Raw genomic sequence first — 13,022 nt, forward strand, 5'->3', positions numbered from 1 at the left:
GAGTTTTTCTCCCAGACGTTGAGAACTCAGGCTATGTCAAAGCTGAGGAGCAAGGGTCCGTCACCCTCTTTTGCTGCAGCCCCCCAAGTCCTTCTTTTGGGGGGCCTCCCAAAGTGATCGTGCCTGGCTTAGGTCGTTCCCCCCGTGGGGAATCTTACCTGTCTTTGGCTAACCAACCAAGCTTTTTGGGGTTCAGCTATGAATAAAGCAGCAGAAGCAGCATTCCTGTCAGGGAGATAAGCTGTTGTCTCCTTGCTGGCTTATGGTTCCAAGGGCATTCCCTTAGCCTTAGCCTAGGCGGGGGTTACAGCTTCTGATACCAGTCAGGGCGGTTCCCAACAAAAAAATAGCAAAAAATAATTGGCTTCCTGCTTTGGTAGAACTTGTTCTAATTTGTGGAAATTAAAAAAATCATACGCCATATTATTTCTGCAGTGAGCCCAGACTCAGGTGCCAAGAATACCCAGACTCTACGCCACCTGGAGGCAGAGAAGACATGGGTGCTTCCACATTAATGGTGGTCAGTGTGAGCTGCATGCTTACCTGGATCGAGCCTCAGTGGGGAGTGGCGGGTCACCAGAGGGGCCTGGGGAGGCTGGCTGCCCAGGTGAGGAGAGGGGCACGCTGTGCATTTGCTTTGGGGACCTTGGCACTTCACTGAAGGAGCAGTCCTGGCCGGAGAACGGGAAGGATGAGGAACTCTCAACTGTGGGGGGCAGTTCGAGGGCCTGCTGCCCGGTGGCACTCAGCTCTTGACCTCGTCTTTGGTTTTCCATGTTGAGCAGCACCTCCGTGTTGACAACACTGTCCCTGGCGTGGAGGGTATAGTCCTGGGATTCAGCCACACTGGTTCTGAGCCCTGGCATCTCAGCTCTGGAATACGAAGAGCTGAAGTCTTTGCTTGACTCAGTCAGCCTTTCGCTTTTCCCTCCCCTTTTCTCAACAGCATCTGGCTCCCTCCTGGACTTGGTGTATCGAGACAGAGATTCAGAGTCTGCCTCGGAGTCCAGAGCTAGTCCATATTTTTCTGCCAGCTGCCGTCTCCTCTCTGCTTTGTACCTTGCGATCCTTTCAGCTTTGGACTCCAGACTCTGGGTGTCCATGATACCTGAGTCACCATGGACCCCTGAGGTTTCTGGGCAGTGTTTAGGTCGAGTCTGCTTTTCTAATGAAGAATCGGAAGTTTCTTCCTCTTCATTTGATCGGCCTACAAGAAGATCGTATGGATAATCAACAGATTTAAGCAAAGGCATATTTACCATACTGTTTCATATGCAGTGCACACTTGAGTGCGCACACTCGGAGGGCCAGTTTCTCACACAGGTGCCGTTATGTGAATGGTTTACCTGGGATGTGCAGTGGAATGCATGAAGGCTGGAATGTCCTGCAGGCTCTGGGAGCCGCATAAAGCCTGGGATGAACTAAGCTCAGTCCCTCACTCCTGGGAGCCTGTCAGTTCTCACCCAGAGCTACTGCCCCTGTTGATTTACTCTTTTTGTTTTTGAGTTTAATATTTCATGTGTGAAGCTGGAGGATGAGTTCAGAGTCCTCTAGAAAGAGATAACACATATTTGAACTGCTCTAGTCTGACGAGTGAGAGATTGTGGTTTCACGGGATCTGAGAGTAACCATAACATATGCCCATGTCAGTATATTTACCAGGCTGCTGTTGTGTGTTTTTAACACAGGGTGGGTTTTCCCAGTTACAGCGCACATGCTTGGTGTAGAAAATGTCTATCATAACCCTGAGTCACCAGCAGTCACTAATCTATAATAATGAATAATACATACATTGGTAATTTACCAAACATTCTATATAGGTCTTCTAGTCATTTATATAACTGATTGCTTCTTTTTTCTATATAAAATAATTTATTTTATATAACATTCATGTTCTATATAAAACATTTTCCTGTATTTGGAAATCTTATTTTGAAGACACCATTCTTTTAAGGCTTTGTAATATTCTACCCAATAGGCATCCCATAATTAATTTAACCCTTTTCTTACAACTGGGCATTTAAATTGTTTCTAACTTTTAATCAGTGTGATTTCTCTGATTACTATCACAATACACTTGTAAAATTGCTTAATCTGCAGGTACAACATTTTGAGACACATGTAAGACTGTCAAATTAATGTCTATAAAGTCTGCATCAATCCACACTTCAATCTGCAATATGTATAGCTCTCCTATAAACACCAAGTGTTAATATTAAAAATTTCCTCTGATTGCCAGAAAAAGAGAATAAATGCACATTTCAATTATTTACCAGCCATTTGTATTATCTTTTTCTTACCTGAAACAGAATACAAATCTGGTCAGCTTATTGCTCTATATTCTATTAATTCACAGTGTCATTTTTATTGGTTGGTGTAAACATATATAGGAACGCGAGTTTTACAAATGTTTTCGAACTTGCTTGTTTAATTTTTTCACAGTCTACCCGTGAGACTGCCTTTGGAGTACAGGCGTTAATTGTTGTGTAGTCAAATCAACTGACCTGGTCATCTGTGATTGCAACAGCTGTGTCTGTGTTTTGAAAGTCCTTTTCCATTTAACTTGGATTACATATTCACCTATGCTTTCATGTTTTTAATTTTCCTGAAATTAATTATGTAACTGATGGTAACTTACTTTTGTGTTCAGTGTGAAGTGAGAAGAGAAACATGCTCCCTTCTCCACCCCAACAGCAATCAATTTTTCCAGACCATTTCATTAAATAACTCTCCCGTTTCTCACTAGCATGGGACACTTAAATGATTACGAAATACATAAACATTTTATATACCCTAGGGTTTATTTCTGGCTATCAACCTGGTACTCTGTCTATTCTCGATTCTTCATGATGTAATTTTTAAAATCTTAGCTCTCTAGTTCACCTGTCATAAAAGATCAGAAACTGTGGAGATAAGCAAACCACTGATGTCAGGAGGTAAGATCAGAAGCCCTTTGTGAGGAAGACATTAGAAAACACTGGCTATGAGAAGCAGCATCACACAGCTGCAAAGCCAGGGATAGGGGTGGAAAGAGTAGCCCTGAATGTGTCACCTTCTTCCAAGGTCAAGTTGACTATTTGATGCCCCCAACAATGAGTGAGTAATGTAGGCAAAGCTAAGTCATGTCTGACATACTGTTCAATATGAAATGTACATGCGATGCATTTAAATTACATACCTAATTTTAAATAGAATGTTTGTTACATAAGAGTGACAACTCTAATCGCTCAAGGTCCAGCTTTGCCCTAATGTTCCTTCCTAAGAGCAGCTGTGCCCTGTGTGGGGTAGTTGGACATTCTGTTTAAATATGTCTCATTCAGTCCTTAACCAAACAAACTTTTACTGGGGACCTGTGACGGTAAGCAGGTCCTGTGCCTGGGCCCCAAGGGTATGAAGAGAAAGACACAGTTCTTGGCCTTGAGGGGTACCAGGTTAGGGGGAGAAATAAGTAGTTCTCAGTTACCCTGCAGTGTGCCACTGCTGTGGTCCTGAGGACCACTCCTGGGAGGCAGGACAGAGCTGACATAAATGTGTTGTTGAAGTTTTTAACAAATATACGTAATAATATAGTTATATCTACACAATTCACTCTGTGAACTTTCTCACTCTGCAGGGCCCTGGAATGAATGAGACTACGTGGGACAGCGGAGCAGCCTGCTGGAGCACAGGCCGCAGGGACGCTCACCCGTGTGGGGGCTGGCCGGGTCTGTGGCCCGCATGTATCTGGGCGTGTCTTCCTCCAGCAGCCGGTGAGTCACTAACCCCGTGCAGCTCTGCAATAGGATGGGCTGGGTGTCCGTTTCAATTCCTTCTAAGCGCCTGGCAATTCTTTCTTTTCTGTGCAAGACACCCAAAAAATAAGCAATGCAAATTGGTTTTAAGGGAGAACTGAATTCTGATTTGCCAAGTTCTTCTACTTGCTAATTCCATATAATATAGAACTTACCTTTTCATTTCTAAAAATTCTTTCCTCTTTGGTTCAAAGATTTTTCTTAATTCTGCAACTAAAACAAAAGAATAAAAAGAGAGTCCAGCCTTTACTAATCATCCATTCATTTTACTCATTCAGGCCACATACATTTCTTGAACTCCTACTGCTGTTCTTGGCTACCCGTGTAACAGTGACCCACACAATGACACAGTTCCTGCCTCCCTGGAAGTTGTCTTCTAGTGAGGGAGGCAGGGGCCCAATGAGAGGTGTGCGCACGTGCAGGCACACACACGCACACACACACACACACACACACACACACACACATAAAGCCATGAGAGTAAGGGGCAAAGTGATGAGAACAAGCCGTTTCCTGCAGGAAGTCAGAGGAGGCCTAACTGGTAAGGTCTCTCTAGCAAGCACAAATCTCAGTAACTATCTTCAACTGTTATTAGATTTAGGAAGCCTTTTCAGCCTTTCATTGACATTTGCAGCACTAGAGACTAACACTGTGCACCTCCCCCGCACCGCATGCCCTCCATCAAACTACAACAAGCGGGACACAGCACTCCTGTTGCACCCTATCATTTAACCTGTAAATATCTGTAACTACCTAATTGTGTTTCCAGCGGGAACCAACGAAGCAGTCAGAGGAACGCAGCTCCTCAGCCTCTCCGACAGGCTTTCACTGGAAGGAAATGCTGTAATTTCGGTGCATGACGGATAAAGTAATTGCTGTGATTCTCCCGGCAGCGCTGCGTGACCCAATACGTGTTGTGACAATGTCGGGAGGACCTCACGTGATGCTGACTACAAGGGTATTACTAAGATGCCAAATAATTGTGTGTTTTTTTGAGAAATGGCCCAATTTTGTGAGGAATAAAGGTCTCTCTTCTGGCTTTCACCTCAGTCACGAGAATTCGTGTGGGCTCATCTGAGTGGCTCTCATTGAAGACTCGGGAAGGGGTGGGAGAGAGAAGTCACTGTCAGGCCAGGGGCCCACAAACTTCTTGAAAGGCTGAGCCAAAGAAATTCAAAAGAGGGGGTATGAATACATGGAATGTAATTTTCAACTGCTTCAGTTTCTACTTGTCTTTTTTCAGAGTGGCCATTTTTAGTGATGAGTCAAAGCCATATACACACAGATACACGCGCACGTGTGCATGGCTTTTGTGCTGCCCTTGGACTGTGTTCAGAGATACAAGCCTTGTTTTTAATTTACTTTTAAATGATAGCCACCTTAACATTTAAGTTCAGTTCACCTTTGTTAAGACAGTTGGCTTCAGAAGAGTCTCTCTCTCACCCGGCCTTCCCAGGATCCAGAGTAACTAGAGGCAGAGGCCGTGCTTGCCCTGCAAAGCCAATTACGTCCCTGCTTAGAAGACGTGGGTGTAACGATAACAGTGCGTCCAGCCCGCTGCCTGCCGCGTCAGCTTGGCTAATGACAGCCTCCCAGTGAACAGATTAGCTCTAGTGAGATTGGGATTTAATGGCTGGTAGCACATATTTTTAAAATATTTCAAGGATGATATAAACCAAAGAGTATCAATTATTTATTTAAATAACCAAAGTGGAGAACAGAGCTGTATTTTTTTTTAGAAGACTGCTCAAGAAGCTAGTGAAACCAAGTTCTAAGTGCTCTGAAAGGTATTTCTTAAGCTCATGCCTCAAAACCATAACTGACAAACAGAGTATGCTTACAGGGTCCTGAGTAGCACAATGACACAGGCATGACACTTAACCTTTTCTCCCCCCAAGTTATTTCTACTGGGTCGATACGGTCTGAGTGGTTTTGTCACCTCCAAATTCAGAGGTTGAAATTCTGATCCTCAAAGCGATGGCATTAGGAGGTGGAACCTTTGGGAAGGGATTCGGCTCCAGCCACAGGAGTAGAATTAGCGCTCTCACAAAAGAGGCTCCACAGAGCCCCTCCTCCCCTGCCACCAGGGGAGGACGTAGCCAGAGTTGGTTGGGACCCAGGAGAGGGTCCACATCACAGCTTGACCATGCTGGCACCCTGATCTGCACTTCCAGCCTCCCGAACAACGAGGAGTAAAATGTTGCTGTTTATAGCCACCCAGTTTATGCTTTGTTGGTCTGGCCATCGAAATGAGTATGACAGGGTAAGGATGAAATGTCAATGTAGCACGCACAGAGTGCCATAAAACTTTCACTGGGGAAAGTTAAGATATACTATATTTCTGTCCTAACCTAACACTGTAAAAATCACTTTCATGTCATTCAATTTTTAATTTTTAAACTTTTCTATAACAATTATGCAAGGAAAGACCAAAACAGTGACTTCAAGCAGTATGGTGATCAAGCTCAGCAACAAGTTTCTTTCTAACATTTTTTTCCCTATGTTCAAGGAAAGATCAACTAATTGTGAGACTATGCAAATGTCCCACCCACGACAAAGGGATACTTTTCCTGCTGCCATTACCGCCCCATTTCAGTATTCCATGAGGACTGAGATGACGTGAGAAGGGGGCAGGCTGATGGTCATAATATAGCTCATCACAGAAACGAGTCCCCAAGAAGTCTGGGGCAGTGAGAGGAACTGGAGGGACAGGGCAAGTACGCCAAGACATCCTACTGTCCATTGGGCTCTCTGCTGCTTTCTGGGCAAAACAGGCTGGGCAACCCACCAATGAACACTGTCCCCCATTAGCCATTCACTGCTGGGTATAAGAAGTCTCAGGAGAGCATTTAGCAGACATACAGGTGCATTTCATCAGGGTCACAGTCTCCTGGAAGGCTGGCCACAGATCACTACAGGGGCACCCATGGCCTTGTGAATGGGCAGTTTCTCCATTGTGAGCCTCACACTGCAGGATGCTGAGTAGCCCTGGCTCTCCTACTAAATGCCAAATCAGTCCCAGTTGCTGTAACACAAAAATGTTTGTGTGTCTTCAAAGCCCCTCTTGAAACAGCACTGTCCTGGATTGTGAATCACTGATCCCAGTATGAAGATTTCCAATAGGCAGTCGGTCCCCTAGTTTATGCCCTCGGGGATGCCAAGGACAGTCGCCACTAGCCCATCACTGCACTCTTTTCAGTCAAGCCTGGATTCAAACTCAAAACTATTGCAAGCCTAAAACCTTGCAGTTCTCTTGATCTTATACTGGAAAATGCAATGAAGCCATGAATCAAAGTATATATTAAATGTGTCTGTGAGCTTACTGATTCCTAGTGAAACTCTATAGCCAATATTTTAGGGAAATAAAAAAATTAGAGAGGCAAATAAATCACCTCTCAAGTCTATTCTTTCTTACACATATATTTCCAATTACTGAGATTTGCCTCATTCCTACAGACATGAGATTAGAGGAGGAAGAAATGATGTGGAATACAAAAGAAGCAATAGACATCTTGACTCTGCCTTCCTTTCTCCAGGTTTATAATTTAAAAGTAAAATGAGATGTAATATAATTATTCCAGTATATTTATCCTGTGGAAAAACCCATCAGTTGATAAAAGAGAACAATGTTTTATTTGAATTGCTAATGTGTATACTTTTTTCATTCCTTTCCAGGGGACAAAAAAACACCTCATATGGGCACGTGCAGTCCTCAATAGGTCCTCTCACTGAAGTTTGGTCAGGCTCATCACGAAGCATTAAAAAAAAGCTGATACTAAGAAATCACGACAGCTACCCTGGCCGTGGAAATCTGTGCGTCGGCCCCCGTAGCTCACAGAGATCTTCAGTGCTGCCAGCGATCTTCCAGCTGACAGTCTTCTTCTACCACAGGACGTTTTCTTTCTTTTAAAACTTCTATATAATTTCAGACTTGTAGGAAAGTGAAAAGTCATCCTTTATAATACATTAACATTTCACTACATTTTGTTTGATTTTATCCTTTTTTTCCTCATATGTGTATCTGTGTGCCTACACTCACACACTGATTTTTATGAACCCTTTAGAAGTTGCAGCATGATGCTCCTGCATCTCAATTCTTCACTGTATATTTCCTAAAAATAAGGAATGAGAATGTTCTTAAAATCAGATCGCACAGCCATAATTCAATCGGTCGTATGCTGTGTCATAATGCGTATATTCATAAACAGTTCGGGGGATGGTAACACTGATTAACAGGAACCCAGATATAAACAAGGATGGCTGCTCTTACTTCTGCTCTAATCAATTTTCTGCTTTGCTTTCAAAGACATTAATACTTTGAGGTGCACTAAATGACCCTTTATTATATCTACTTTTTAGTCTGCTGCTCTTGTTGAGCCATATGTATTCTATGAGACTATATTTTTAGTTATTTCTGATGGGAATTTGTCAGTGATTATCCAAGTAACAGAACTTGGGTAGATTTGACATCAGGTCTATAATGCTTTATAAAATTATTTAACTGTCTAGTTTGCTTTGTAATAATATTTAACAGCAACATTCAAGTCTTCCAGATGCTCTTCTTGGGAAACATGATTTTTTCTGTTAGTTATTGTTGAGTCCTGTCCACCAAACCTGAGCACGCAGAGTCATCCGAGGAAACGCCAGTGGCGGGGGGCCGGGGGGTGGGGAGCGGCCAGAACGGGCTCCCTGACCCTGAGCCTGACACCTGAGGGCACAGGCCAGGGCCAGACTGTCCTGGATACTGAGCCTCCTGGGCCCCAGGAGGAAGCACTTCAAGTTTACACTTGGATGAAAGCCTCTAATGTTGGGACAAGCAGCTTATAAAATAAGTAATGACAAAATTGGAGGGGCATGGGCAAGGGGTCCTGGCTAAAAAGTGTGGGGTTTCTCTTTGGGGTGATGGACGCACAACCCCCGTGAATGCCACTGAAACGCAAGCCTTTGAGTGGATGGGACTGAATGGTGTATGCCCATATCACTGCACAGGCAAAGCTAGGGGTTCTTGTCTGATAGCAGGTGAACATATTTTACTGCATGTGCATTTTCACTGATGAAAATACTAATTCACCAAAAATGAGTGCCTGCTTGGGGAAGAAGAGAGAGGGAGAAGAGACGGTCTGTGCTCGTGGCGCGGTGTGTAGCTCGATGGGAGCTACTAGATACTAAGTGCAAACACCACAGCACCAGAAAACATCAAGAGGCCAGGAGAGGCTGGAGGGAGAAGAAATGGGCACGTGAGCAGAACTCACCAGATGGAAGAAGCTAGGAGAGACGAGGTATGGTCCATTCTAGGAACCCTCTCCTGCCCGCCCCACCCAGCCTCCAGGGAAAACTTGTGGGTGCTTAAAATGCAAGAGAAGGAACACATAGAAAGGTGAGGATTCAAAATGCAAGAAGAGAGGTCCCTTAACTGAGGTTGATTCTTGGATGAGGCAGAAAGGGACACAAGGAGAATCCCAGCTGGAGGCTGGGTAAAGAGTTCTCAAAGAAAACCAGATAACACAACGCTGTATGCCCAGGACACTGGTCCACCATTTAGAGACAGTCTTACCTTTAGGAAGTGCAGTTAAAAACTTAGCATCGCTTCTTCTTTTGCAGTTAGCAAGTTGTTCTTTATCTTCAAGCAAGAACTCTTTCTGAAAGCTAAAAATGTCTCCATTAATAAAATGTTTCAAGTCATTTTAAAGCAAGATATGTGATACTTAGTAAAAATATGTAGAGTCTAAAAATTATGCTACTGTTATATATTATCAAGTATATGTATATAGATTGCAAGAAAAAGTTTGATTTTGGGGAATTAATTGATAATTTTTTTCATTTATTTACATTTATGTTAAAATGATTTTTTGTACAACGAAATAACTGCATTCACAGAGGCTGGTGCATGGCCTAGGATGGAAAAAACATTGTGCACATTGACCACCTGTTCTAGCACCACCGGTAGCTGTTTCGGCTTGGATTAATCACTTGACCTTTCTGTGCCACACTTTCTTCCTCAGAAAATCAGCAGCTTGTCTAGGTGATACATGCTTTCCTGATTTGAAATGATATTAAAGTCACAAATGCCTTCCAACAACCAAGAAATAAAAGCATGGTGAAAGGTCTAATGTGTCTGGGAAGAAAAACAGAGGAAATGAAAGGGGAGGAGAGTAAAGGGATTGAGCACTTGCTATGCACTTTCCTGCTGTGCTACGCATACCCCATGTGTTGTTGCCTTAGTTACCTTCACCAGACGCTGGGAGGTAGGAGCCAAGTGCCCAGCTGATAAATATCTTACTGCCTCCTTCCTCTAGTGCATCTCCCCTCCCCCACCCTCAAACCACTTGCTTTTGCGTCATTCGCTGGTAGTGTGAACACTCTCCACCGGGAGCTTGAAACTGGAAGAGAGGCACCCTGGCTGTGGCGGGCACCGCCAGCCGGCTCCAGCACACCCCCGAACTGTTATCCTTGGTGTACCGACGAAGAAGCTGGTAAGTGACTTTCCTGAGAACGCACATTTGTCCGAAAGACTACGTGAGATACAAATTCAGCGCTTGCTTTGACGCTGCACGCAGTTGGGGCCCCAAGACCGCTGTGCGCACAACTCTGCCGTCTCTTGTGGGAATATGCCCCGAGTGGGGCACGGAGTCGCCTGCCTAGCGGGAAGAAAACCACCCTAGGAAAACAGAAATCTGATATTCCTCCATGATATGATCACCTCCAGAGAGGTGAACAAGCATCCTGAAAACACATTCAATGGGAAGCTGACCTTCCCCGTGTACTTCCTCCAATGGCGTTTCTGCTCTGCAGGGCGCACCTCACAGAGGCCCGAGACAGACTGAGGAGGGTGCCATGCATACCGTATTAGTGGGACACACGGATAGTCTATATCCCATATATAAATTAAATGTCGAGGAACTTCCTCACATTCCACAGCACGGCACACCACCCCATCTTCCTAAGAACAAGTTCATCAGCAGCCTTAGATATTGCTGATGAATGCAGTATGACTTACATTCATAAATAGGAGTGCCACATATTCATATTCTTTAATAAGAAGCCTGCAGAATAAGTAGTGTTTATAAACCACACTCCAGATGGCCTAAAAAGACCCTACAACATCTGCTTAGATGAGAAACTTGGAATCAGCACTGACTTCCACACAGTGAAGACTCCTTTCAGTGTTTCATCCGGAGGTATGCTTAGTGTACACCTAAACAGTGAAATAACTGCGGGAATGTGCCCTGGTTAAAGAACAGCAAGCTATTTTGATTGATTAATTGATTATTTAAATATCCTCATACTGTTCTGCACTTTCTTTGGGAAACTAAAATCTCAGGGGAAAAAAATCTGTATTAAAACAAAATGATGCAATCCCCGAAACATTCAGCTTCTTAAGCCATTGACTTTGGGGTACAATTATTATCTCACATTTTCAAAACTAAATATCTGTATGTTTCTATTCCCCTCCCTTTTCCTGCTTATCGAAAGGCTCAGTGAAGCCACTAATGAAGACCGAGACATCGCCCCGAGTTAAACATTTTGCTGGACCTTCTCAGAGGTGAGTTCACAAGTCGGCACCTGACAGCCCCTGGCTCCACAGCCACTTACTTTCCTGAAACGAGATGCAGACAGTGCCAGCACGGGCAGACAGCACAGCCTCCGCAGCTGGTGGGAAACCAGCGGAGAACTCAGAGCTGTCGGGAACGCCTCTCACGCCTCTCTAACAAGGTTCACTGTAAATGCGCCTCCTCTACCTGAACGCTCTGCTCTCCAGCTCTCCTCCCATCCCGGCTGAGTCCTCTCCTGGCCTGGGCCTCAGGGTAAGGTCTTCTCCTCAAGGAGGAGCCCCCTGACCCACTGCCTGGCCCACCGGATCTATACTATGCACCCCTGTTTTTCTCTCATATTGTATCCTGTTTTTCTATTTGTAGAATGCATTACAAGTGCCTCATTTTTACTAAAATTGTTGATTTGCATAAGCAGTTGTACAAATCAATACATATATGCTGAATGAATGAATGAATGACTACAATAAAACACTTTCAACACATGCTACAGCTCACTCTGAAGTATTTCCTGTATGCACTTTATACACTGTTGATGTGATGCAGACACAAAGAATTACAAATATTGGGAATGATTAGAAGGGCATATATTTAAGAACATCAAGTATAAGCTCCCTTCCTTCCTTCCTCCCTTCCTTCCTTTATTTCCTTCTTTCATCTTTAGCATGTGTGACCGGGAAAACACCTCTCCTTACTATCTTTGCTTACCTTGCATACATGAATGAAAACATTGGTATATATGCAATTCTACTTTTAAGTCTCCATCTTGAAGATAAACTTTTATTACTAGAATCCATGTGGCTGTGTTTATATTTTCTTCTTGCTCCTACTTCCTCTCCCCCCCGCCCCTTATTCCCACTAAAAGACAGATAACTTCTGAGGAAGCAGATGGGCAAATAAGAAGAGTGAGGAGAATGGGTAAGAAGGTGTGGCTATGAATGTCACAAAAGCTGTGACCAAAGCAAGACCCCTCAAGCCTACGTGAACCAGGTTTTGAAAAGATCCGTGTCTCTTCCCTGGAGTTTCTATATCCAAGGGCACAGTCAGCAGTGGAAGTGCAGGCAAGACAACCAGTAAAGAATTCCGAGCCAGCTGTGAATGAGTAACCCCTTCTGATCACGTAAGGGCTGATGAAATACAAATGCCTAAAAGAGCCCTAACACCACCCTGCTCTCCCCTTCCTGAGTCGGAGGCACCGGAGCAGTATGACTGTCAGGACCATTCCAGACTCCCAGGAGGGCGGACTTCAAGCCCCGAGCCCTGATGCTGAGTCAGGCTCTTCCTCATTGGCCTTCCCCTCCGTGAGACGGGGTTTCTGCTCCAACAACCTCTGCAGGCCTCGGTTGGCTGCCACAGCTCAACCGGAGGGTCCATGTTTCCGTATAAACCATCTTCCTTATGTAACTAAAGTAAATGCTAGTCTGAATTTTATGAATTATTATTTTAAAAGTGTACACTATTAAGAGGCACCTTTGGCATTTTTAAATCTATCTTCATCTCCTCTGAAATAGTGCTCACTCTTTTTCACTAATTTTTTAATACTTCTACCTCCTTCCCTCTGCTTCCATAATCTGAGACTGCCCCCTGACTCTGTGATAATTTTTTTAAATGTGTCCCATTAACCTACTTTAATGTCCTGCAGTAGAGACAAAGGGTAATTTCATTAAAGTGAGGGCAGGAT

At 44.1% G+C, this 13,022-nt stretch overlaps 1 protein-coding gene across 9 annotated transcripts in view; it reads right to left on the minus strand.

Annotated features, from left to right (window-relative positions):
• Positions 1–13,022, minus strand: part of SVIL (supervillin) — a 213,392-nt gene that overhangs the window by 82,613 nt on the left and 117,757 nt on the right. For all 9 annotated transcript variants that reach the window (XM_036022710.1, XM_036022716.1, XM_028508244.2 and 6 more), the window contains 4 exons: positions 9,346–9,437; positions 3,947–4,004; positions 3,686–3,837; positions 544–1,207 (listed from right to left, as the gene is read on the minus strand). In XM_036022710.1, the coding sequence (XP_035878603.1) occupies positions 544–1,207; positions 3,686–3,837; positions 3,947–3,954 (824 nt within the window). In that variant the 5' untranslated portion in view covers positions 3,955–4,004; positions 9,346–9,437. The remainder of the gene's footprint in view (positions 1–543; positions 1,208–3,685; positions 3,838–3,946; positions 4,005–9,345; positions 9,438–13,022) is intronic.

The sequence above is a fragment of the Phyllostomus discolor genome, chromosome 1 (assembly GCF_004126475.2).
Source record: "Phyllostomus discolor isolate MPI-MPIP mPhyDis1 chromosome 1, mPhyDis1.pri.v3, whole genome shotgun sequence".
In the NCBI taxonomy this organism is placed as follows: Eukaryota; Metazoa; Chordata; class Mammalia; order Chiroptera; family Phyllostomidae; genus Phyllostomus; species Phyllostomus discolor.